Raw genomic sequence first — 23,710 nt, 5'->3', positions numbered from 1 at the left:
GGGGACGCAGCCCTGCCGCCACCCATATTACAACACTATGTATACTATGTATGTTATTTATCTACACCATCATAGAAAGATATAACGGGGCACACTAAGAAAAGGCACACTGTGGCTAACAAATAGGGAAATTACCCAGCTAAATGTGAAAAAGAAAAAGGAAACAGCCAGTACCACGGACATAGCTGTATTAGACAGGCCAGTGGTGATTAATATTGGCTGGAAACCGAGTATGTGGATTCTGAGTCTGAACAATGTACAAGCCATCAATATTTAGCTCAGGCTGGAAAATCACTGCGAATTTTCCAGGTTGAAATATTGAAGGCCAGTGACAAATATTCCAGATGGGGAGTTCAGTATAAACACCCTAGGTTTCTGCTCACGGCGTTTCTCTGAGTTTACCTTGAAAAAGAGCCAGAGGGAGAAAAGGGATGAAACTGTGCTGTTTAATAGGAAAGGGGGGAGTTTAATTATAGATAAGTAGATCCTAAGAGACAAAGCTGTAACTGTGGAAGACATCAGCACCGTCAAAGAAAACCATCCTCGACGGCTGGAGAGATGGCTCAGCCATTAAAAGCACCTGTTGCTCTTTTCAGAGGACGTGAGCTCATTCCCAGGACCCACAGGATGGTTCATAACTGTCAATAACCCCAGTTCCAACAACTACTTCTGACCTCCGTGGGCACCATGTACACTGTTGGTGCATATACTGACAAGCAAACAGAATACTCACACACATAAAATAAAAATTTTAAATATTTTTTTTAAAAGTCCGGCACTGTGCTGGGGCAAAAGGAAAGGACTCCTCAGGCCAAGACCCATCGGAAACTTCCTCTAGTGAAAATTTAAACAAAGGAGAGAACCAGACCTGAAAATGTTACTGAACAGCTTTCCTCATCAAAAGTAGCCAGCAGAGAACTGCTTCCTCAGGAACCAGCCTGGAAGTCAAACAGCAGTCATGGGACCAATCAAAGCCAAGCTGACAACATTCTTATTAGGCCAGATGATACTGGCTTTGTGGGACAATATGATGAAAGAGTCAGAGAATCATAAAGGCTAAGGTCAAAGTACAAGAAGGCTGCTAAGGCAAAGCAATGGATGGCTGTGCCGGCTTCTCTACAATGGCCTTGAGACATAGTTATATTAAACCTTCCTCTAAGATAAAAACATTTTTTTCTTATAGGGATGCTTGAGAAGACACAGGATGACATTCTAAAGAGAGCTGAAGTAGGAAGACAGCTGTCTTTCAGTCTTTTCTGTTCCTCTAAGTTACCCCAATAAAACTCATTCGTTCACCCAGTTGGAGTTTCAGGGTACCCTTATTTTGATCTGTCATCAGTTTCCTACGAGCAGACAATTGTTCGTGTCTCTCGACTAATAGTGTCACACAACATTGGCCTTGGGAAGCTATCACAGTGAAGCCTGAGTTGCAGCTGACACCCCAGAAAGTTGAAGATGACAAGACCATGGGCTGTCTAACATAGGAATTTCACATGTAGCGGAAACACTGTGGTACCCACAGTGGGTCTTACATCTTCTCACCCCCTCCAGTTCACTCCTGCTGTGGATTAGCCAAAGCCATTCGAAGACTGATCTTTAATCTCTCCAAAAAATAAATAATAAATCCCGTGTATTTTCCACTGTAGTATTTTCCCTTACGCTTGCTGCCAGAATAAGAACTGGCAAATTAAGCTAAATCTGTGTGCTGAAATTGGATCACTTTTGTCATAATTTAGAAAGATACGTTGTGAGATTCCTTCTGACCAGGACTGAATGGCTTTGTCACGGGATCCCCAGATACAGGAGGAATGCTACACATACCTTAATAAATTCTCTTACGCTTACTCTGTCTCATTCTATAAACTCATTCGAGAGGATAATTTTTATGACCCTTGCTTTGTAAGCACAGTGTCCTTGCAATGTCCCAGCTTCCTCACCATGAGATTCCCACACCCTTCACAGCTCTGCTCTCCCCTCCCCTCCTCTTCTATCTCTTCTCGCTCTCAACTCTCTTCAGGTGTAATTTTCTCAGGCCACTCCACCTCACTAGCTGGATGTTCTTTCTCCATCACAAACTCACTTGGGATTTTCGTACAGAGAACTCAGAGAAACGTTAATGTTCTGCACTCCTCTCCCCAGAAAACATCTTTCCAATTTGAAAAACTGCTAAAGAAATTTTGGACCGCCCCTGGGGACTGCTTCTTTCCCCATATTTCAACTGTTCTATATACTACCAAACTAAAGGCATTGGCCAAGATCTCTTCGCTTTCATCAGAAAATTCCCAGGAAAAACCTCTATGTCTGGTTTTTATAGATGCCTCAATAGATGAGGGTCACACTCATAATCCAAATATAGCTTTGTTATTTCTTAGGGTGGGCCTGACACAGAGTTGCTCTGAACGTATCAGACACTGATGTAGGCCTTGAGGTGTGATGTGGAGACACACCTAGTACTGCTATATTAAATTCAGGGAATAAGAAGAGGATGTAGCAAACCCATTAACTATGAGTTAAGGAAAAGTGCAGAAAGTGTCTAAAAGTCTTCCAGATTTTACACTCTAGAGGAGATGAAACCATGTACGAGTACACTAATCAGTGCTCACAGAACCAGATTGCATGCTAATCTAGATTTATAAGAGTCTCTTCAGATATGAGAAAAATCTATATATTCAAAAAAGAAACTGCGCAAGGAACCCCAGATTTACTTCTCTATTTTATTAAACAGAACTTTCCCGGTCTTTAATAACAAGGAGGAGACCCTGTGAGCTGGAAGAAGAAACAGACAAGCTGCACCTGCAACTAATAGAAGTTTTTGAGGCCTCCCTACCTATCTCTGGAAATCCTAGAGCTCCATCTACTGGTCAGTCAGTGCAGTTTAAGGGAATTAAGCAAGCCTTACAGAAAGGGTGACCAGATAGGAACTTCAACACGAGTCACAGGAGCACCAAAGAGCACCTAAGACGCAAAGACAGCCAGACCTCACAGGCATCCGTAAGAGTCATGTGTAATTTGCAAGTGGGCACACACTAAAGCAAGAATGTCCTTCCCTTCTTTATGACAGGAGATCAGCTTCATCTGATGACCCAAAGCTCAGGTAAAACCTAAAATAGAATAAATTCCCTTGACTTTCTATGCAATACGGCCCCCAACAAGGAAGGCGGTTCCCATCCCCGTGCAGACTGTTAGGATGATAAAGCTGTATCAACTTCCACACTCTCTACCCCTGCGGATGAGTTCAGATAATTCTACAAGTAACAAAGTGGCAAAGTTAACTACGTTACCCAGGGCTAATTTTTGACCCCTGATCACCTTCGCCAGTTTGGCCTTTTGGTCTCTGATTGGCCTCTCTGATATTGATGACAATATCAAACCAACGTGGCTGGTGCTCCTTTTAATCTCTCTAGCAACTAAAAGGTCATCTCACTTATTCTTCTCTGCTCCTAAATTTCCCCAATTTCCTCTAAGATTTTGATGTAATTCTAAATTTTATGTCTGTTTAAGACTCCTCAAGATTCCACGTGATCCTTGTAACGTTCCTAACACTGAGTCTCCTGTCTCATGATGACCAGAGCTGCCTGTGGCCTCAAAGGCTTTTCCAGCAATAAATATCTTCATCATCAACAGGTTCCCCTTGACACACGGGATAGCTCCTTACCATTCACTGACAACCACTCCTACCACAAATCATCCAAAGGACTCTGACATCTTTTTCTCTAAGACCCCTGTACCCTTAATACATGAAAACAAAGATTTTGCAGCCTCCCTCTGATGTAGTTGTCTCTATTACACACCGTAGCTCTTCTTGCAACACCATATCTTTTGAAATAAGCTAGATGGGTCCTACAGAAAGGTCCAGAACCTGAGGACCACAAATTAAGAGGTTGTTCTAATCCATGACATAGTTCATAATCCTTACACCCCTCCTCACACTTGGTATTAGATTCTAAGGATGCCTTTTTTTCTCCATGCCTGTATACTTACACTCACAGTTTCTTATTTGCCTTTGAATGACAGTAACCCTCTAGCCAGGTCACTTGACAACTTACCTTGAATGAGTTGCCTGTGGAATTTTGAAATCACTTTCATACTTCTGGACAGGTTATAGGCAAAGCCTTAAAAACCCTTATATTTTCCCCAGAGAGCAGTCTTCTTAAGTATGTAGATGACTTTTTAAGATGCATCCTAGACATACTCTCTACAGAGGAACCACTGTTCTACGTCTTCCAAGGTTGGCTTCATGTGGATGTAAAGGTACTTGTGAGAATAGCCAGATCTCCTGATAAAAGATCTAGTTTCTTCGACTAATGTTAACCACAGGCAAAAAAAAAAAAAAAAGAAGTCTTTCCAGTCATCATGTGAATTTCACTTTTGCTGTGGGGAATCCCCTATGAAACAGCCGGGAGTGTCACGATATAAACGCTAATGCAGAACTCAGATGTTTTGACTAACTGCCTTTGTGAGATCTAAAAGGGCAGAGGAAGAACTGTTTGATCAGACTCTTGTAATTACTGGATTGACCTCTGCTTTAGCGATAGCTCTTTCTAATCTTACTAATCCCTTTTCTCTATATGTATACGAGCAAAAATGAATAGCACTGTTGAGTAATAACCTGAATTTTGGGACCTCTCAAGTGTTAAGTCGTGCATCTCTCTACAAATTATTAGGGCTGGTAGCATAGGATTATCTTCTTGCCTGGGGGGAAAGCAGCTGTGCTTTTGTGATTGATCAGCTAGAGACAGGAATGTTAAGCCTTGGATAAGGTAGGTGAATCATGTGATTCACTTGTTCCTTGAAACTTAATTCCAGGTCTTTCCATTCAATCTAAAATAGAAGAATCAACAAGTACCAGACTCCTCTGTCAATCTTCAGAACTGTCAATAAAACCTCACCAAGCTCAGAACCTCCAGATTCTAAGCCCATGACCTCTCTCCAACATTGCAATGAAGAGACCATTGATCTCACCTGAAGTCCTAGACCAGCCTTATGGAATTACGTACTTTCCACGAACTGAGTTGCTTGGTTCAAAGTGGAAGCGACGGAATGGTGGTAATAGCACAGAGGTTTTCAGAGAATATGACAGTGAGAACAACAGAAGTCACAGAAGATGAGGCTCCTCAAAGTAATTCCACATCAGTCCCAAAGCAGAACTGATTGTTCTTTCTGCAGCTCTCTAGTTGGGGGCAGGAATGAGTCTCAACGTATTTTAACCCTGATTCTGCCTATGTTTTCCAGTGATGCATACCCGTGCCTCCATTTAGAGAGAAAGAGGTCTTCTCTTTATTCCCCAAAATACTCCAATAAACATGTCCCTGAGATTTTGGCCCTACTAGAAGCCAGTTAGATTCCAATCTATGTCACCAAAAGGACCATTCTGACATTTCTCTGAATAACAACCAGTGATCCATAGGCCAAATAGTCAGCTTGGGTTCCACTCAAGGTTGCCTGGGTTTTCAGCTTCGTCTCTGTTGGTCCCTGTACACTCCCCAAGAAATCCAGCAACTTTTAGAACAGGGCTTTATCGTCTCCTTAATGGGACAGCTGGGCCATCAAGAAAACAAGTTGCTACTCCCTGGATACATTATTGGGAAAATTATGACCTGAAATAATCAGCTTAACGAGAAGGGTTTATCTTGGCTCAGATTTTTAGTCCCATTGCTTTAGTATCGTGCTGCACCATGGCTGGAGCACGTGATGGAGGAGTCTATTAATCTAATGCCTGGGAAGAAAAGAAAGGGAGGAAAAGATCGGTGTCCCATAGTCTTATTCAAGGACACATGCAGTGAATGACCAAAGCCACACTATGGCCCACCAATGAAGGCTCTCTGACCTCCCAACAGTATCATAAACATGAGACAAACGTCATTAATACATAGACATTTAGGAAGCATTCCAGATCAAAAACGTCACATTGCATTTCCTTCGCTGAGAATTCAGCTGTTATTCCATGATCTGTTATTCCACTAATCAGACATGTGGAAAGACCTACACATGTCTCTTATTAATTTCCACATGAGCAGGCTTGAAAGAGAGTCTCCATTCCTAGCAAAGTTTTCAGATGACTACACCCTTGGTCAATAACTCAGCTGAGACCAGTTGTCAACAGAGTCAAAATTAATCATTTAAGCTTCCTCTGAGATGTTATCTTCAGAAACCTCAGTAACAAACATGTCATGTTTCTACTTACTATTTTCGAAGATGATATTTTTACAAGGCTATAGATTACTGGTATACAACAGATCTTAAGTGTTCCAAATCTTGGTGGGGGGTCGAAACTTTAATGACTGGACGGGTGGGAGGTTCTTAGGTCCCTGGAGGTGAGACCACAAAGGGATTTACGAGATCCTGGACCATTTCTTTTTCTCTTTTGTGTTCTTTCACTATGAGATTAAACTATTCAGTTTGATCACATATATCTGTCCCTCTATGAACCTGAAAGCATATAGATATACAATTGCTTATCAACTAAAATCTCTAACATTGTGAGCAAAATTAACTTTTCAGTTTTATAAGTTAATTATCTCAAAAGTTTGTTATATGCTTGAGGAAATATAGTGAGCAAAGTTAACTAGTATTAGTTTGGTTCTGGGAGCAGGCATTAAAACGTAATAGAAACAAACTGTCAAAGTAGATTTAGAAGCTTACAGACATTTAAGGAAAGTGCTTGAAAATGAATCATGACGTTTGAAAAGCTAACCAATTTTCTAAAGCTATAGCAAGGCTTCAGATCAAGATGTAGAGGAAGCGACTTAAAATAGCCCTGGAAACTGGAAACAGGGGGATCTTTGCTGGACAGAGAAAGAAGTCTGTAAACAAGGTCATTGGTGATCTTGGATGAAAGCAATAGGGTCCCTTAAACAACATGTGAATAATGCCCTTATAGAAATGGATGAGAAAATTCCTCAAAGGGGTGGTCTAGCCAAGGAGAGTCTGTTGGGAAGAAAGAGAAATGTTCCTGCGCTTGGTGACCAGTTGGTGGCGCTGTTGTGAAAGTTTTGGGTGATGCTGCCTTGCGGTCAGAAGTCACTAGAATGGAGTGGGGGAGGGGTTAGGTACATACTGCCTTACCCTGCTTGCAGTGTTTCCCCTATGTTTTGTGATAATGCTTCACGATGTGAGCTCTCAGCTTGCGTGTCACTTCCTGGTGCATTTCCCAGTCATGTGGACTCATATCTTCCTGGAATCATAAGCTCAAACAGACTCTGTCCTCTATAAGTCGCTTTTGGTTATGGTGCTCTATCACGTAGGAGAGTAACTAATTGGTAAACAGGGCTTCGTGACAAAGCATTAAAATGCCCCCTATTCGTCTTAACGCTTGCAATAAAGTATGGTGAAAGAGACAGTAAAAAGGAGGGAGCGGTACACTCCAGACCATGAATCTCACATGCTCTTCATTTAGTGTTGGCAAGTGGCTTTCCTACAAATAGTGCTGCAACAAGCGTTTGCAGTAAAAGGACATTAAATTGCCCACACCTGTAAGGAAAAAGTACTAAACATTTTTGTAGTTTTGGTTAGGCAAATAGTCTTTGAATTCAATACATAGGGATTGCAAAATGAGAATTGGTAAGTAGGACTTTATCAAATTTAACTGTTATCAAAAATAAATATATAGCTGAAAGCACATTAAATTGCCCTAATAGAATCATGTAAAGAACTTTGAAAATGTTACTTATTTACAGTTTTTTTGAACCCTGTGACTATCCTGAGTGTGAGAATGAATAAATATGCTATGTCTACCACAGAGTTAATGCGAGCTTCTCTTGTTCCTGTGAAGAAAGAGTATTCTATTTTTAAAAAGTTTCAATAATTCTTTTAGAATTTCAAACAATGTATTTCACTCATATTTTTTAATTTTTATTTGGAAGTAAAGTACTTGAGAGTTCTTTATACCCTCAACCTTTTGAATGTTCAGTAAGTCTATTTGCTTGTTTAAATAGTTTCTTTGGCTATTTTAACAGTCTTGAAGAAAGTATTAGATATACTTAGTGGTTTTCTTCCATTTATCTTTAAATAACTCTTAGATTTTATAATAAAAATTTGCTCTGTGGCTTGTTCCTCTGTTACTTGATAAGTAGTTTTTAATACCTGCTCGATTTTAAGTGCTAAATTTATCATTTTTGTATCGTAAGAATGCAGCTTTTTTGCAATTACTACTGCTATAATTTAATACGTGCATTTAGTAACTTTTTACCTCCCACTGCCCTTTCTCATCCTCTTCCCTCTGCTACTTACTCTTCCCAATAAGCTCCTCTCATATTTTGAAGTCTTATTTGTGAGTCACTGAGTTTAATTATTGTTGTTTGTATGAGCAAGAGTGTTATGGATTTAGCTTCCCGGTCATGTTCTGGATGACACCATTTCATGGCAGACTTTGTGATCCTCTGGCCCTGAGAATCTTTCTGCCCCTCTTACATAATATTCCTTGAACCGTAAGCGGGTAGAGGTTTTCTTGTGGATGCATCTTCTAGGGGCAGGCACCCCACAATCGGGTGTTCTCTGCATTTTGACTAATCATGGATTTCAGTCATGGTCTGTGTTTTCTGTGAAAAGAAGCAAAGAAGATGGGGGGGGTCAAAAGAGAAATTGTCTGAGTGTAAGAAAAAAGACTTAGGATGCAGTCAGAAGTCTAATTGGTTTAATTTAAGAAAGTGGCATTAGTAGATTATCATCTGAGATTCATGACCTTATAACATAGGTGACTAAGCTTACAATACCAGGCATGATTTCCCTCATGGTGAATAGGCCTTAAGCCCAATTAGACAGCTGTTGGTCACTGCCACAATATGAGCGCCACTCATTTTTACGGATATCTTGCCCTGCTGGTCATCACTGTGGTTCCCAAGCGCCGTAGCTGGTTAGGACTATCCAATGTTTTCCTTCCCTAGCAGCTTGCACGTCTTCCAGCATCATGAAAGATAATCCTCAAGAAGGAGGCTCGGGATAAGATCCAGCTTGACTCTTTTTTTCTTCTCAGGGCGTGATGTCTTCAGCAGTGGGGACTTACCTCCCAACTCTAGGAGGCAACCAAGGGCTGCAGCAGTAGCTTGTATTATTTTTTAATAAAAAGCCATCATTTCTTGTTGGACATGAACACATTCCTTTCAAAAAACAAGGATTCCTGTGGTAGTCATTGAAAAACAAACAGAAAGTGGAAAAACATTTCCTTTTTTTACACTTGAGAGAAATAACGTTTTATTTTTTATTTATTTTTTAATTTATTTATTTATTAAAGATTTCTGCCTCCTCCCCGCCACCGCCTCCCATTTCCTTCTCCCTTCCCCGAATAAGCCCCCCTCCCTCATCAGCTCAAAGAGCAACCAGGGTTCCCTGACCTGTGGGAAGTCCAAGGACCACCCACCTCCATCCAGGTCTAGTAAGGTGAGAATCCAAACTTCCTAGGCTCCCCTAAAGCCAGTATGTGCAGTAGGATCAAAAACCCATTGCCAGTTTATATAATTGTCTTAGTTAGGGTTTCTATCGCTGCTAAGACAATTATATAAACTGAGAAGGTTGTATCTATGTGTTTAGGAATTAAAAATAACATATATGTATATTTATTCATATATATAAACAATGAATTAGAAATAGAACAAGGAGACATATATGGGCAAGTTTAGAGGGAGGGAAAAGGAGAAATGATGTGATTATATTGTAATCTCAAAAATAAAAGAAATATTTTTTTTTAAAAAAAAGAAAAAAACCCCATTGCCATTGTTCTTGAGTTCTCAGTAGTCCTCATTGTCCACTATGTTCAGCAAGTCCGGTTTTATCCCATGCTTTTTCAGACCCAGGCCAGCTGGCCTTAGTGGGTTCCCGATAGAACATCCCCATTATCTCAGTGTGTGGGTGCACCCCTCGCGGTCCTGAGGGTTTCTAGCCATAAATAAAGGACATTGAGCCTATAATTCGCGATACTAGAGAAGCTAAATAAGAAGGTGAATCCAAAGACAAACATATAGGCATCCTCCTGAATATTATCAGGAGATGAAAGGAGACAGAAACCGAGACCCACATTGGAGCACCGGACTGAAATCTCAAGGTCCAAATCATGAGCAGAAGGAGAGAGAGCACGAGCGAGAAATAACGTTTTAAAAAGATTAAAGTTCATGTACATGAATTTTTCCATTCTTTTTTAAAAACTTTTTTAATTTTGAGGTTATAATATAATTGCAACATTTCTCCTTTCCCTTTTCTTTCTCTTAAACCTTCTAATATATCCCTATCCACTCTCTTTCAAATTCATTTTCTTTTTTTTCACTAATTGTTATTGCAAGCACTTTTTTTGCTAGGCACTTATGTATGGGTGACTTGTGCACTTACGGCCTGCAGAGGGCGGAAGAGGGCAACAGATAATGAGGAAACGCACGTGCAGTGCAGGTTTGAATCATTCTGATAACCAAACCTTAGCCTCAGCTACAGCAGCAAGAGCTAACTTCTCAGCCCTCTATCCAGCCCCTCCAGAAACGAATTTCGTAAGCTTCTGGGATGTATGTGCTATACTGTGTCTGTGTTAGAATTCTTCAAGCATTGTTCATTACGTTACCACTTCAAAAGGGGGACAATCTCAGAAGCCTACGATGAATTTTTGTTACTTGCACTTCAGAAGAGAAGCTAAGTGGATAAAACTATAACACCAACACAAAATGCTGTCTGAAAAGTAAGACTCCATCTTTTTCATGTGGAAAAGGATGTTGTCAAAGGGAACGCAAACCCATTCTGGTCTGTGGACAGCCAAAGATTTAGAAAGCAAGTGAATGTTTTTTCCTTTGGTTTCTTGAAATAAGCAGGTTTGTTGAATTGGGTTCTGGGACACACCTTACTGCGTGAGTTCTATAAACCATTTCACCATATGCTGGTAACTATTGGTTAAGTTCCATAATACCACTTCAAATATCAATACTCCCAGAAACATGAGAGTGAGTGTGTTAACTTCACTCCAACAGAGAAGTGTCTATGCTGGGGCTTCTATTGCTATGCTAACACATCATTGCCAAAAGCAACTCAGGGAAGGAAGGGTTGGCTTTAGCTTACAGCTTATGCTCCATGAAAGTCAGGACGGGAACTCAAGGCTAAAACCTGGAGGCAAAACAAATTCTTTCATGCTGAGGCCATGAAGAAACGCTGCTTACTGTCTTACTCAGCCTGCTTTCTAATGGCACTCAGGACCACCAAATCAGGGGTGGTTTCCCCCACAATGGGCTGGGTCCTCCCACAGCAATCACTAATTCAGAAAATACCCTACAGACAGGGCTGTAGGCCAAGCTTATGAAGGTATTTACTCAACTGTGAGTCATTCTTTCTAAATTACCCTAGTTTGTGTCACATTGACATAAAACTAACCAGCACAGTAAATAATAAAAGCTCCAAGACTTAGCATGAATATTTTTCAGATGATAAGTAAGTCATAATTTCTTGTTGCATGTGAACACAGTCCTGTCAACAGGAAAGAAATCTATTTGTAGACTTTGAAAAAATCAGGGTTGAGAATCAGGTGAGCAAGGTTTCTTTATTGACACTCTGGCATAAGAAGTTCTTGGATGCTTCTCAATGGACGACTATTCTATGTAAGTACTCTTTCCTCCCAACTCCTCATGCATGCTCACTGCTGCAAAGAGGCCTGGATGACCGCTTCAAAATACAATAGTCTGAGAGCATAAGACAGGCTTTATCTGGATTCATCACAAGAGGGAAATGGAAAAACAACCACTCCCTAAGGAACAATGTATCATTTCTTGCTGCATGTGAACATGTTACTGTTAAACAGTAAAGATCCCACATGTGACGGCTGTTCTTTGTGGGACTGAGCAACTGCGGCACATCACGCCCGTCTGTGCTCTATACATTTCATGAACCAGGCAAGGGGCTGAAGATTGGAACACATAAGACACACAGACAGAGACACAAGTCATCCTTGATACCAGAATGCCCCAAGAATGCCCCCTTTATTGTGACCAGAGGCAGCTTATATAGGGATAGCCATGCCCCAGCCAAACGCACCAGAAACCATTCCTTTGCCATCAAGCGCTCCTTAGGGTCTCGTGCTCAGAGCAGCTGTAGGCACTCAGAGCAGGGGAAAACAAGTTGTTTACAAGAAATTCAGGATCTGGGGGCTCACAGCTCCCAACAAGCAACTACTGGATTCTTGGTCTTTTCATTCACAGCTAACCATTGTCGGATTAGTTGGACTGTAGCCCACAAGTCATTCAAATAAATTACTTTATCTACCTATCTATACATATATCTATATCATATATATGTGTATATATATACACACATGTAGATAAATAGAGAGAGAGAGAGAGAGAGAGAGAGAGAGAGAGAGAGAGAGTTCTGTCCGTAAGTTCTGTCACTCTGGAGAATTGTGGAATTGTGGACCTGGAGTTATGAGCAGATGTGAGTCATCATGTCTGCACTGAGAACTAAGCTTAGACACTTGATAAGAGCAGCAAGTTTTCCTACCCAGTGACCCATTTTTCCAGTTCAAAGAAAAATAACTTTAATAAATTTCTTTACTGTATCTCAAAGGTTGATTTTTTTTGCCATCTGTCCTTCTGATTCATGATACATTCTTTACTACACTACCTTTTCACAGAGGAGCACTCTTGATAGCTCTGGACTGAGGTTGTTACTTGACGTCTCAAAGAGAAGGTAGAAAATAAAGCTGGATCAACCAGTACAGATGTTTTCTGCGTAATAAGCCTCCTTTTCCTATTGCATCTGAAAATGCTATAATCACAGAGAAAAGTTTTTTGTGGCCTTTGAAAAAGAAAGCAGGAAGGAAACAAATGAATATGAGCCCTTTAACTCTGTGAGGAGTCAATATTTTCAAAGATTTATTTGCTTTTATTCATCTATTAAAATTTTTGTATGACTGTTTTTCTGCGTTCTCTCTCTCTCTCTCTCTCACACACACACAGACATGTATAACATGTAAGCACATTCATGGCCTAGAGACTCTGAAGGAAGCCACAGATCCTGTGGAACTAGTTGTAAGCAGTTGTGAGCCACCATTTGCATATCCAAGAGTGTTTGGACAATTCAAATTCGAGTCGATGGGTTAAAAAGCCAGAAAAAGAAACTGAGGATATGAAATTCAGTTGGTTGGTGGGTGAGCGTGGATCTGGGCGGAGTTGAGGAGATGGCTATATATGATCAAAATACATTGAATGAACTTGTCAAAGAGTTAATAAAAATACCATTTTTAATTAAAAAATCAAATTAGAAGCAAGCAGATATGTTTCCTTTACTGACTTCTATGTGAAAGTTTAGTATGATTCTTGTATATATTTCAAAGATAAGCTAAATATTAGGCAGTCTTTCATCGTAATTAATTACCCCTCAAAATCAACTGTCCCATAAGCCCAGGACTGATTTTATGAGTTGCGCTCCCTAAAAGAGTTTAAGTGTACAAAGCTCTAAGCTAGAAAATAAATTCTGTGGTATAATCTTTCATTTTCCTTGTATATAAAAAGAAGATTGTTTCAGTCTTAGAGACAGCAGCCAGACAGGAAGAAAGGTGAATACTTGTCCTTCTTTAAGTCCCCAGTAGAAGTAAGTTTCATAGGATTCCAGGGTGTACCTCTCTGGGTAGCTGGGACATTATCCATCTTTCCTTCCAATGCATCTCACATTTCATTGTAGGTAAAGGAGCATTAGCATTACAAATGGTAAAACAGTACTCAAAGACAACTAAGTCTGGTGACATTAGCTGTGTGCAGAAGATAAGTGGACAAAGATGTAGTAGCTACCAAACACAGATTCTGAGTAATATGCCTTTATTTCTTGTTGCATATGATTCCATTCTTTTCAAAGAGAAAAAGAAACCTGTTTTGAAAAAATATCCGTTAGAAATCAATTAAATAGGTTCTGTTCTTTGAGTAATTGAAAGAATAAATTCAGTGGGTGTCTTGGAAGTATACCAAACAGTGTTATAGCCGGGCGGTGGTGGCGCACGCCTTTAATCCCAGCACTCGGGAGGCAGAGGCAGGCGGATCTCTGTGAGTTAGAGGCCAGCTTGGTCTACAAGAGCTAGTTCCAGGACAGGAACCAAAAGTTATGGAGAAACCTTGTCTCGAAAAATCAAAAAAAAAAAAAAAGAACAAAACCAAAAAATAGTGTTATAAGCAGCCTAGACTTTTAGTCCCCTATGCATTTTCACAGTAGATAAAGAGGCCAGTGTGAACATTCCAGAAAGTAATGCTACAGGAAGCCTAAGAATGATTTCAGTTGCACTCCAAAGAATGAATTCAATGGACAAAACTTTAACCGCTAAGAGTAATACTTTTTGAGTAATAAGCCTTCATTTAATGTTATTGTTAAATGTTGCAGAAGCCTACTGAGCATTGGAAAATCTAACAGGAAGCAAGTTAATATGTTGCCTTCTTGATTTCTGGAAAACAGTGAGTTTAAATTGAAGCATCTCAGAGGGAGGCTTGTGGGTAAACTGTCTTTATTCCAATTTACCATCCATTGTTCGCCATAGGTAAAGAGCCAATATCACTCCTACATAGAGTAAAATTTCCAGAAGCCTAAAATAAGGTTTGTTACATGCACCCCATGATTAAGTGGTGTCTTAATTAATATTCTATTGCTGTGAGGAGACACCATGGCCTTGACAACTTGTATAAAAGAAAAGATTTAATTGGGTTTTGCTTATGGTTTCAGACAGTTAGTCCTTTATCATCGTGGTGGGGAGCATGGTTTCACACAGGCAAGAATGATGCTGGAGAAGTGTCTGAGAACTACATCCTTATCTGTGGGCAGCAGTCAGGGAAAGAGAGAAAGATACTTGGAGTTTTGAAATCTCAAAGCCCACACAAAGTGACCGACTTATCTCCGATAAGGCCACACTCTCTAATCTTTCTCACAGTTCCACTCCCTTGTTACTAATCATTCAAATACCTGAGCACACACGGTCATTCTCATTCACATCAGCACAGGTAGACAAAGCTCTAACAACTAGCACGAATACATTCTGTGTTATAAGCCTTTATTTCCTCCTGCTTATAAGCCATTATGGTCAAAGAAGAAGAAAGCTATTGTAGCTTTTAAAAACCCTCTGACTTCTTAACAAAAACTCTAAAAGCCAGAAGGGTCTGGATAGATGTCTTGCACACTCTTAAGAGACCACAAATGCCAGCAAGACTTCTATACCTAGCAAAATTTTCAAATAACATAAACAGAGAAAACAAAGTATTCCATGACAAAGTCAAATTTAAAAGAAAAAATCTATCCAGAAATACAGCCCTCAAGAAGACACTAGAAGAAAAACTCCACTTCTTTTTTTTTGTTACAAATATCTATGTACCATCTATTTATCATTATCAGTCATCTATCATCATCATTTATATCATGTATCATCCATTTATCATCAATCAATCATCTATTTATCTATCATCTACCTATTATTTTTGGATATTATTTTAAGATATTTTACATTAGTTTATGCTTAATGATGCAAAGATGTGTTGCATTCTTTTAGGTTGCATATTTTTAACTCTGTAAAGCTGTGTTATTTTGCCTGCATAAAACACCTGATAGTCTAATGAAGAGCTTAACAGTCAACAGCTAGGCAGGAGAACGGATAAGCAGGGTTGGCAGACAGAGAGAATAAATGGGAGAAGAAATATGGGAAGAAAAAAAGGAAAAAGAGAAGGAGAGGGGACATCAGGGGCCAGCCACTCAATCACACAGCCAGCCACAGAGTAAGAGTGAAGGTACGATATACAGAAGTAAGGGAAAGGGAAACACCCAGGATCAAAAGGTAGGTGGGATAATTTAAGCTACAAAAAGCTGGCTAGAAATAAGCCAAGCTAAGACACAGCATTTATAAGTAAGAATTAAATCTTCATGTGTGATTGTTTGGGGACAGGGTAGCAATTCCCTAAAAGAGTAAAGAGCCCAAAGAGTAAAAAATAACCAACAACATTTTGTTGTTCCAAAATTTAGCTAAAGTCAAAAAACAACAGCAACAATCTATATCTGTCATTTATCATTATCTAACATCATCTTTTACCTACCAATCATTTATCTATGTATAATCTATCTATCATGTATATATCATCAATCTATCACCTATCTATCTAATCTATCATATGTTTATGTATCTATATCTGTGTATCTTTGTATATCATCTTTATTTAATCTATTGTCTATCTATATCTACCTATGTTTATCTGTCTATCATCTATCTGTAATTATCTATATCTATTTGTCATATATCTGTCTATCATCAAACTATCTATGATCTATCCAGGGAATGAATGATCTTTCTATTATCTATTATCTGTTTATCAATCTGTATAGTTAGGTAGTTGATAATACTTATCTATCATCTATCTATCTATCTATCTATCTATCTATATCATCTAGCTATCTAAAAGATACTATTTACACAATACATTAACTATTCTTCTAGATTTAACTACTTGGTTCTAATATTCTACATAAACTAATTGTATTGCTTTGCTACTTGTTACTATAATAAAACCTTGGGCTGGAAAGCTTGCAAGGAAAATGGGTTTATTGAGTTTATCATTCTTGTAACTGAAAGTCCAAATATTATCATGCCAGATCTTGTGAAGGCCTTGTACCATATTACAATAGGGGGCAGTCTGGGTAAAAATATTTCTGAGGGGAAGAAAACACATCATGAGAGAAGGGAAGAGTGAGGGGAATGCTCAGACCGATGTACTTTTAGCAACTCCTTCATAAGAACAAACTGAAGTTCCCATGAGAAGAACCTTTCTTCTGAAAGCAACTTCCAATGACCTCACATCAGGCTCAACTGCCTGCCTCTTCCATCACTGCTTTGAAGACAAAGATCTGAAGCATATGAAAACTTGAGGAACCAACCCTGCCCGAAGAATTTATTTTGCAATAATAATCTTTCCATGTAAATTGCTTCTTTGGGATTATGTTTGTAAGTAGATTGCATTTCATGGATACATTTCTAGAAGCGGAATTCATAAATCAAAAGAGATGAATATTTTATGGTGCTTGAGCAACACTGCCAGCTTGCTCTCCAGAAAATGTGTCCTTGTTTAGAGTTCCATTTGAATCCTTATCTTTTGCAAATGTTTTACAACATTAGGCCATACTTAATGCAAACTTTAAAATTATTGGTAAGTGAAAGATTTCTAGTATTATTTTCATTTCTTTGATTACTAAGGAGATTGAGAAAAATGAGTATTTTCCTGTTGTTTCTCTTATATGATGTATAACTTTTATTAACAGTGTTTTGCAAACCTATGTAATATTATATAAGATTGTTAAACCTATGTGAATTTTATCTACACAAATGCTTTTTTTAAAGATTTATCTCATACACACACACACACACACACGTATCTTCATGCATGTATGTTCATGCCTGGTGCCACATGGAATAGAGGAGGGAAGCTGGATCCCTTGAAACTGGAGTTGTACAGGCAGTTGTAAGGTACCATGTGGCTCTTCATTTGGAAGACCAACAAATGCTCCTACCTGCTGAACTATCTCTCCAGCCTCACACATGTTTCCTTATGTTTTATTTACATTTCAACTTTATCAGCACTGTTCGAAATGCAATAACTTGGCTAGAGAGAGGGTTTGGGGCTTCAGAGCCCTTGACACACTTGCTGTTTCTTAAATCTAAACCTGTGGCACATAAGCACCTGTACGTCTAGCTCAAGAGTGCGGAACATCTTAACCTGGCTTCTACAGGCATCTATGCACACATGTATACACACACACACATGCCCTCGTACACATAATAAACAATAAATGTAAAACAGATTCACCCTCTTTTCTCTGTAGAATTTTAATGTTATTTTTTGTTGTCTCCTGATTTTAGCATTTATTTTGAGTAGGTTTGGTTTTGTGATTAAAGTGGTAATGATCAGCATGGGTAAAAAACAGATTCCACCTCATTGGCAAAGTCTGTTGACTGAGTAGAAATTTATTCATTGTTTGTCACATGTCAGGCACAAAGCTAGATAGGACTACTTGAGGCAGATGTTGGAATAAGTATTAAATTATACTTCAATTTATCTGAAAAGTGCACTTGACTGAATTTTAGGATGGATGCTGTGGCTAGAATTTGAAATGCTCCCGACAGGTTCATATTCTAAACACCTTGTTCCCAATGGGTGTTTATGGAAACTCTGTAATCTAAACGGATCACTGGGAATGGGTCTTTGAAGACCATAGCAAGGCAACAACTTTCAGTTCAGTTCTGCTTCCTGATCCACTTCCCTGTGGCCATGTGTTGCCACTATGTACTGAGACACTCTGTCAAGCCTTCTCCACTCTACTGGGACCTTCTGAAACTGCACACTAAATTATGTCCTTGGTATCTTATTTGGCTTCAGTTAGCTGATTTTTCCTAGCAACCAGGAACATAACTAATACAATGAGAGAGAAGGGGGAAGAGGAAAATGTATGAAGTAGTAGCCTAGGTGCTAGGAACCCACAAAAACACAATATCTGAAACTATAAAATACAAGCAAAAGACCAGTAAGGTAAAAATAAATAAATAAATAAATAAATAAAAACACGTGACTAAACAAAGTACTATTAGCTAAAATTTCTCCAAAATACCATTGAGTTTGCTCAGTGATAACTATCCACTGCTGTGTATGGGGTCTGGGCATAATTGCAGTTTTTATACACAGTGTGACTCCTTTGAAGGAACTAATTTCTGTGGTAAGCAGCTGTCAAGTGAAGATAGTTTTTTGATCAGGGATGAATACTCGTGTCCACTTCCTTCTCTTAGCACAGGGAACACATCTGGTTTGACCACTGCAGGCCCTGTGCATCCTGTTACATTCTCTATGAGTTCGTTTGTGGTTCAGTCTTGTTGTGTCTGGAAGATACCGTTTCCTTGGTAACATTCATTCCCTGTGGCAATTACAACATTTCTGCCTCCTTTTAGGCATAGTTCCTGAGACCTTAGGGGAGGGGTTTTATGATGACATCCCACTTAGCAATGTGTGGTCCAAGGTCTCTTGCTCTCTTGCACATTGTGGCTCTCAGTATTTGTTCTCATCTACTGTAGGAGGAAACATCTGTGATGATGGCTGAGCAAGATAATGACCTATAACTATAGCAGAATGCCATTAACAGTAATTTTATTGTTATATTCCTGTAGCAGAAAAATAGTATTTGCAATTCACCTTATGTCCATGACCTATGTAGTCTAGGGTTGTTGGCTGTCCAAGCAATGTAAAGCATGGGTTTCATCCCATGGCGTGGGTCTTAAATTCAATAAGATGGTGACTGGTTATGCCTACAGTGTATGCACTGCTATTGTACCGTAATATCACACAGTCAAGTCACCCTCACAGAAGCAAGTAAAAGTTCCAGCCTTCCTAGAAGTCATTCCGGAGAAAAACCCTACAAATGTAAGGAATGCGGCAAAGCCTTTACCTATTGTTCCAGCCTCAGACAGCATCATAGGATTCATTCTGGTGTCAAACATCACAAATGTAAAGAATGTGGCAAAGCCTTCTACCACAAGTCACTCCTTACGCAACACCAGAGCATCCACGCCGGGAAGAAGCCCTACTGCTGTAAATTTTGTGGCAAAGCATTTAATCAGAGATCAACTGTTACTCAGCACCAGAGGATTCATACTGGAGAGAGGCCCTACCATTGTAAAGACTGTGGCAAAGCGTTTCACCAAAGGTCAAGCCTGAGCCTACACCAGAGAGTTCACACTGGAGAGAAGCCCTACAAATGCAAAGAATGCGGCAAAGCCTTCAACCGTAATTCTCTCCTTACTCAGCACCAGAGGATTCATACTGGCGAGAAGCCCTACCATTGCAAAGATTGTGGCAAAGCTTTTAATAAAAAATCAAGCCTTACTCAACACCAGAGAATTCATACCGGAGAGAAACCCTATTCTTGTAAAGATTGTGGCAAAGCTTTTAATCAAAGATCAAGCCTTAGCCTGCACCAGAGAGGTCACACTGGAGAGAAACCCAATAAATGTAACGAATGTGGAAAAGCCTTTAACCGTGTGTTTTTCCTCACTCAACACCAGAAAATCCATACTGGCGAGAAGGCTTACCACTGTAAGGACTGTGGCAAAGCTTTTAAACAGCGCTCGAGCCTCACCCAGCACCAGAGAGTTCATACCGGGGACAAGCCCTACCACTGTAAGCACTGTGGGAAGGCTTTTACTCAGAGGTCAAGCTTTACTCGGCACCAGAGAATCCACACCGGAGAGAAGCCCTACAAGTGCCAAGACTGTGACAAAGCCTTCAGCCGCAACCTCCTTCTGATCCAACACCAGAGAATTCACACAGGAGAGAAACCGTACCACTGCCAAGACTGTGGCAGAGCGTTTAATCAAAGATCGAGCCTAACGCAGCACCAGAGGGTTCATACTGGGGACAAGCCCTTCTGTTGTAAAGACTGCGGCAAGGCGTTCACCCAGAGGTCAAGCTTTAACCGGCACCAAAGAATCCACAGCGGAGAGAAGCCCTACAAGTGTAAAGCGTGCGAGAGCACCTTCAGCTGCAGCTCGCGCCTCGCTGAGCACCAGTGCGCTTCCTTAGGCCGCTGCTTCCAAGACACAAAGTTCCTCCAATATATGTGAGTTTACTGTTCTGTTACCACCAGCTCGCAGACCATAGGATTCATTGTTAAACATGTGATGTGTTTTATATAAAAGATACTTCTTTCTGTTGTTGCAATACCTTACTGGATTCCCAGAATATCACATTCTGGTTTAATTGAGTAATAGTTTTCTTTCTTGTCATTTTGTCAACTGGTTCTGTGTTAATTGCATTCTCAGATGTATTTCCCATAATATAAACATAAAACATATACTGTTACACAAAGAAACCTTGCCTGGAAAAAAACAAAAAAAAATACATTGTCCAATGTATACATAAAACTGTCCACCAGACTTCACACTAGAGTAGTCTTTGGCGGGCGCCATTCAGAGTCTTCCTGTGACTTACAGTCCCATCTCTAAACTGTGTAGCATGGAGCTTGGCTGTCTCCTCCAGTTGTGTTGATCACCTCTTCTACAGCAGTTAAGATGATATTATCCAGTATATAGCTGCTGCATGCTGGATCCACACTTGTATAAAGTAGAATTACACTAGGGGAGGGCTGCTGTGTGACGGCATGCGTGTGAGGGTCAGCGGGTAGCACTCAGTCCTCTATCATTTTGATTTTGGGAATGGAACTCAGCTCAGCTCGTCAGGCTCGTCTGCAAACTCCTTTATCTGAGTCATCTCTTCCGTGTGGGACTTTAGGGTCTAGGGTTTCTCTGGCTCGACTAGAATGGCCTCTGTGGCGCGGAGCCCTGCTGTCGTCAACCCTGCCATATGAGAAAGGCAGGCCACCTACAGCTTCAGCACAGGGCTGATCATCCCCCTGCGACTTGAAGACGTGACCATACTTAAAAATGAGGACGTTCAGAAAATGTAGGGGAACATTTTTATGCTGAGATTTCAAAACCGACCCATAGAGCTAAAGGCCTTTCGGGGTAGTCTTTCGTGTTCTCCAGATCATGTCTAGTTAGGTGTCGCTGCTAGAAGGCTGTGTGTCAGCGTCCTGGTGATGAGTACGGAATCTGTAAGGGCAAGGGAATAGTGGCAGCACACTGGATCTGATACATTATCAGGAGGGAGAAGAGCTGGGAGGAGTGAAACTTAGACACCACCTAGCCCAGAGCGGTAAACAACTACTCGACTCTAGACTGCGAGTGTTGTTTGCCTCGGCCGACGGAGGACCAGTCCTGCCACACTGTGGAAGGTTTCTATGGGGGCTGCTTCATTCTCTGTGTTGGCCCAGAGTCCAGGGTCACTGCCAACTGTCTCACTGCACCTAGGACCTGCCAGATTTTTAGGGCTTCGAGTTGCACATTGGTTCAGGCTAACAATAGGTCAGAAAGGAGTGAATGATTCAGAATTCCTTCACAGAAGCATTTTTGGTCTGTGGAGGAATCATTCCAGTTTTCTGGTACTCAAAGGAGGAAACATGTGTCCACCTGCAGGCAAAATATACTCAACAAATAAATTTCTTTCCATAGGTCTTCTTTCCAAGACAACAGCAAGAACAAACACAAAACTGCCATGGCTGGAAACTTCTAGAAAACTTCAGTGTAAAATAAGTGGACAAATAATTGAACTTATGAGTTGATGAGCATGAAGAAGGGAAGGAATGATTGACAGATTTGAATTTGTTTGGAAAAGATTGATTTATTGTATTATACATTCTGATGCACTTCTACAAGGGCATTTTCTCGAAGGGTTCTTGTTTCTATTTGTGTTGCTTTTTCCTTGTTGGAGGATTTAGACGCTAATAGAATTATCTTAGAGAAATTTGAAGAGTTATGTGAACTCGGCTGTTGTTTTATATTATGAAGTGATAAAGTCATTGTAGTTTTCTTTCTGTTGCTGTGATAGATAACTATAACCAAAAGCAGCGTGGGGAGGAAATGGTTGGTTTTAGCTTCCTTTTGCATGGAGCGGTCTATCATGGAGAAGTCAGGATGGGAGCTAAAGCAGGAGCAGGGGATGGAACCGCGGAAGAGAAGCTCACTGGCTTGCTCCGCCTGGCTCCTGCTCAGCCAGCTTCTCTAAACATCCCAGGACTATCTGCCCTTGGGTGGCACTGTACGCAATAAGCTAGGTTCTCCTACATCAGTCAGGAATCATAACCATTCCAGACATAGTTAGAGCACTGTGATCTGGGCCGTTCCTCAGCTCCTCGGCCGAGACTCCCACTTTCCACATGACTCTTGGTGTGGCAAGTTGAGAATAAGAACAAACAAGGACGGTACAGTGTAAGGTGGAGATTAGGGAGGGCAACAGAGTAGCTACGGTAGCAATACAGTAACCAGGAGCCTGCATCCTACTTAGGGTTCCACAGAGATGCTCAGAAGAGGCCCGCTCAAGGCGAGACCAACCAGCAGTCTCCCCTCAAAAGAAGAAACAAGAGGTCAGTACATTTGGTGGATACACTGGCCTCAGACTTTCTCAGACCCCAAAGAAGATAAGTCTGTTTGGTGGGATGGCCCCTTGATTTCTCATTAAATCTGTGTCCAGAAATGTTCTCTCGGATACTCTACGTTTTGATTCCTGAAGGTCTGGTGACTGCTCCAAATACAAAATAACAAGCACAAAGGCAGTGAGATTTCCTTTGACTTTAGGAATTCTCCTTTGTCCCAGTTATGGTGTTTAGTCCTTAATTCTCTGCATTAGCAAGAAACGAGTGATGTGGAAACACACAGCTGGTCCTGACGTCTGTAGGGCTCACCATGCACGGTGAAACAGTACCCAAATTCTAGGTCTTACGGTAAGTGTTGTGGTCCTGATGTCTGTATGGCTCACCATGCATGGTGAAACAGTACCCAAATTCTAGGTCTTATGTTAAGTGTTGTGAACAATATGAAGTTTCCAGCTCACAGTTTCACAACATGCTGTGAGCACATAATGCCAGGTTAAATAGACATTTTGTGCACGACTGTCTGCATCTTATGGATAGGTGCCTACAGCAGATTTTAAGCAGAGTGATTTAAGATTTGCAGTGGTCACTGAGAACTGAGCCTGTGTTCTGAGAACAAATCATGTGCACGAGCCTTGTGCTGTGCGTTTTCTCTACTGTAGCGCTGCACATGGTGGCCGTGAACACCAACAAGGACCCTGCTTACGATGCCAGTTCATGAGTGTCCCCTCGATTTCCTCAAATTCATGGAATTACAATGCCTTAGATT

The 23,710-nt window shown here is 40.5% G+C and overlaps 1 protein-coding gene across 1 annotated transcript in view; it reads left to right on the top strand.

The window, feature by feature from the left end:
- LOC142836431 (uncharacterized) overlaps positions 1-22,995 on the top strand; it is a 72,049-nt gene extending 49,054 nt beyond the window's left edge. The window contains exons 4-5 of the mRNA XM_075950691.1: positions 19,306-20,574; positions 22,025-22,995. Of these exons, the coding sequence (XP_075806806.1) occupies positions 19,306-20,574; positions 22,025-22,085 (1,330 nt within the window). The 3' untranslated portion in view covers positions 22,086-22,995. The remainder of the gene's footprint in view (positions 1-19,305; positions 20,575-22,024) is intronic.
- Positions 22,996-23,710: the final 715 nt, after the last annotated feature.

The sequence above is a fragment of the Microtus pennsylvanicus genome, chromosome 16 (genome assembly GCF_037038515.1).
Source record: "Microtus pennsylvanicus isolate mMicPen1 chromosome 16, mMicPen1.hap1, whole genome shotgun sequence".
Classification (NCBI taxonomy): domain Eukaryota; kingdom Metazoa; phylum Chordata; class Mammalia; order Rodentia; family Cricetidae; genus Microtus; species Microtus pennsylvanicus.
This window is presented reverse-complemented; position numbering and strand designations above follow the sequence as displayed.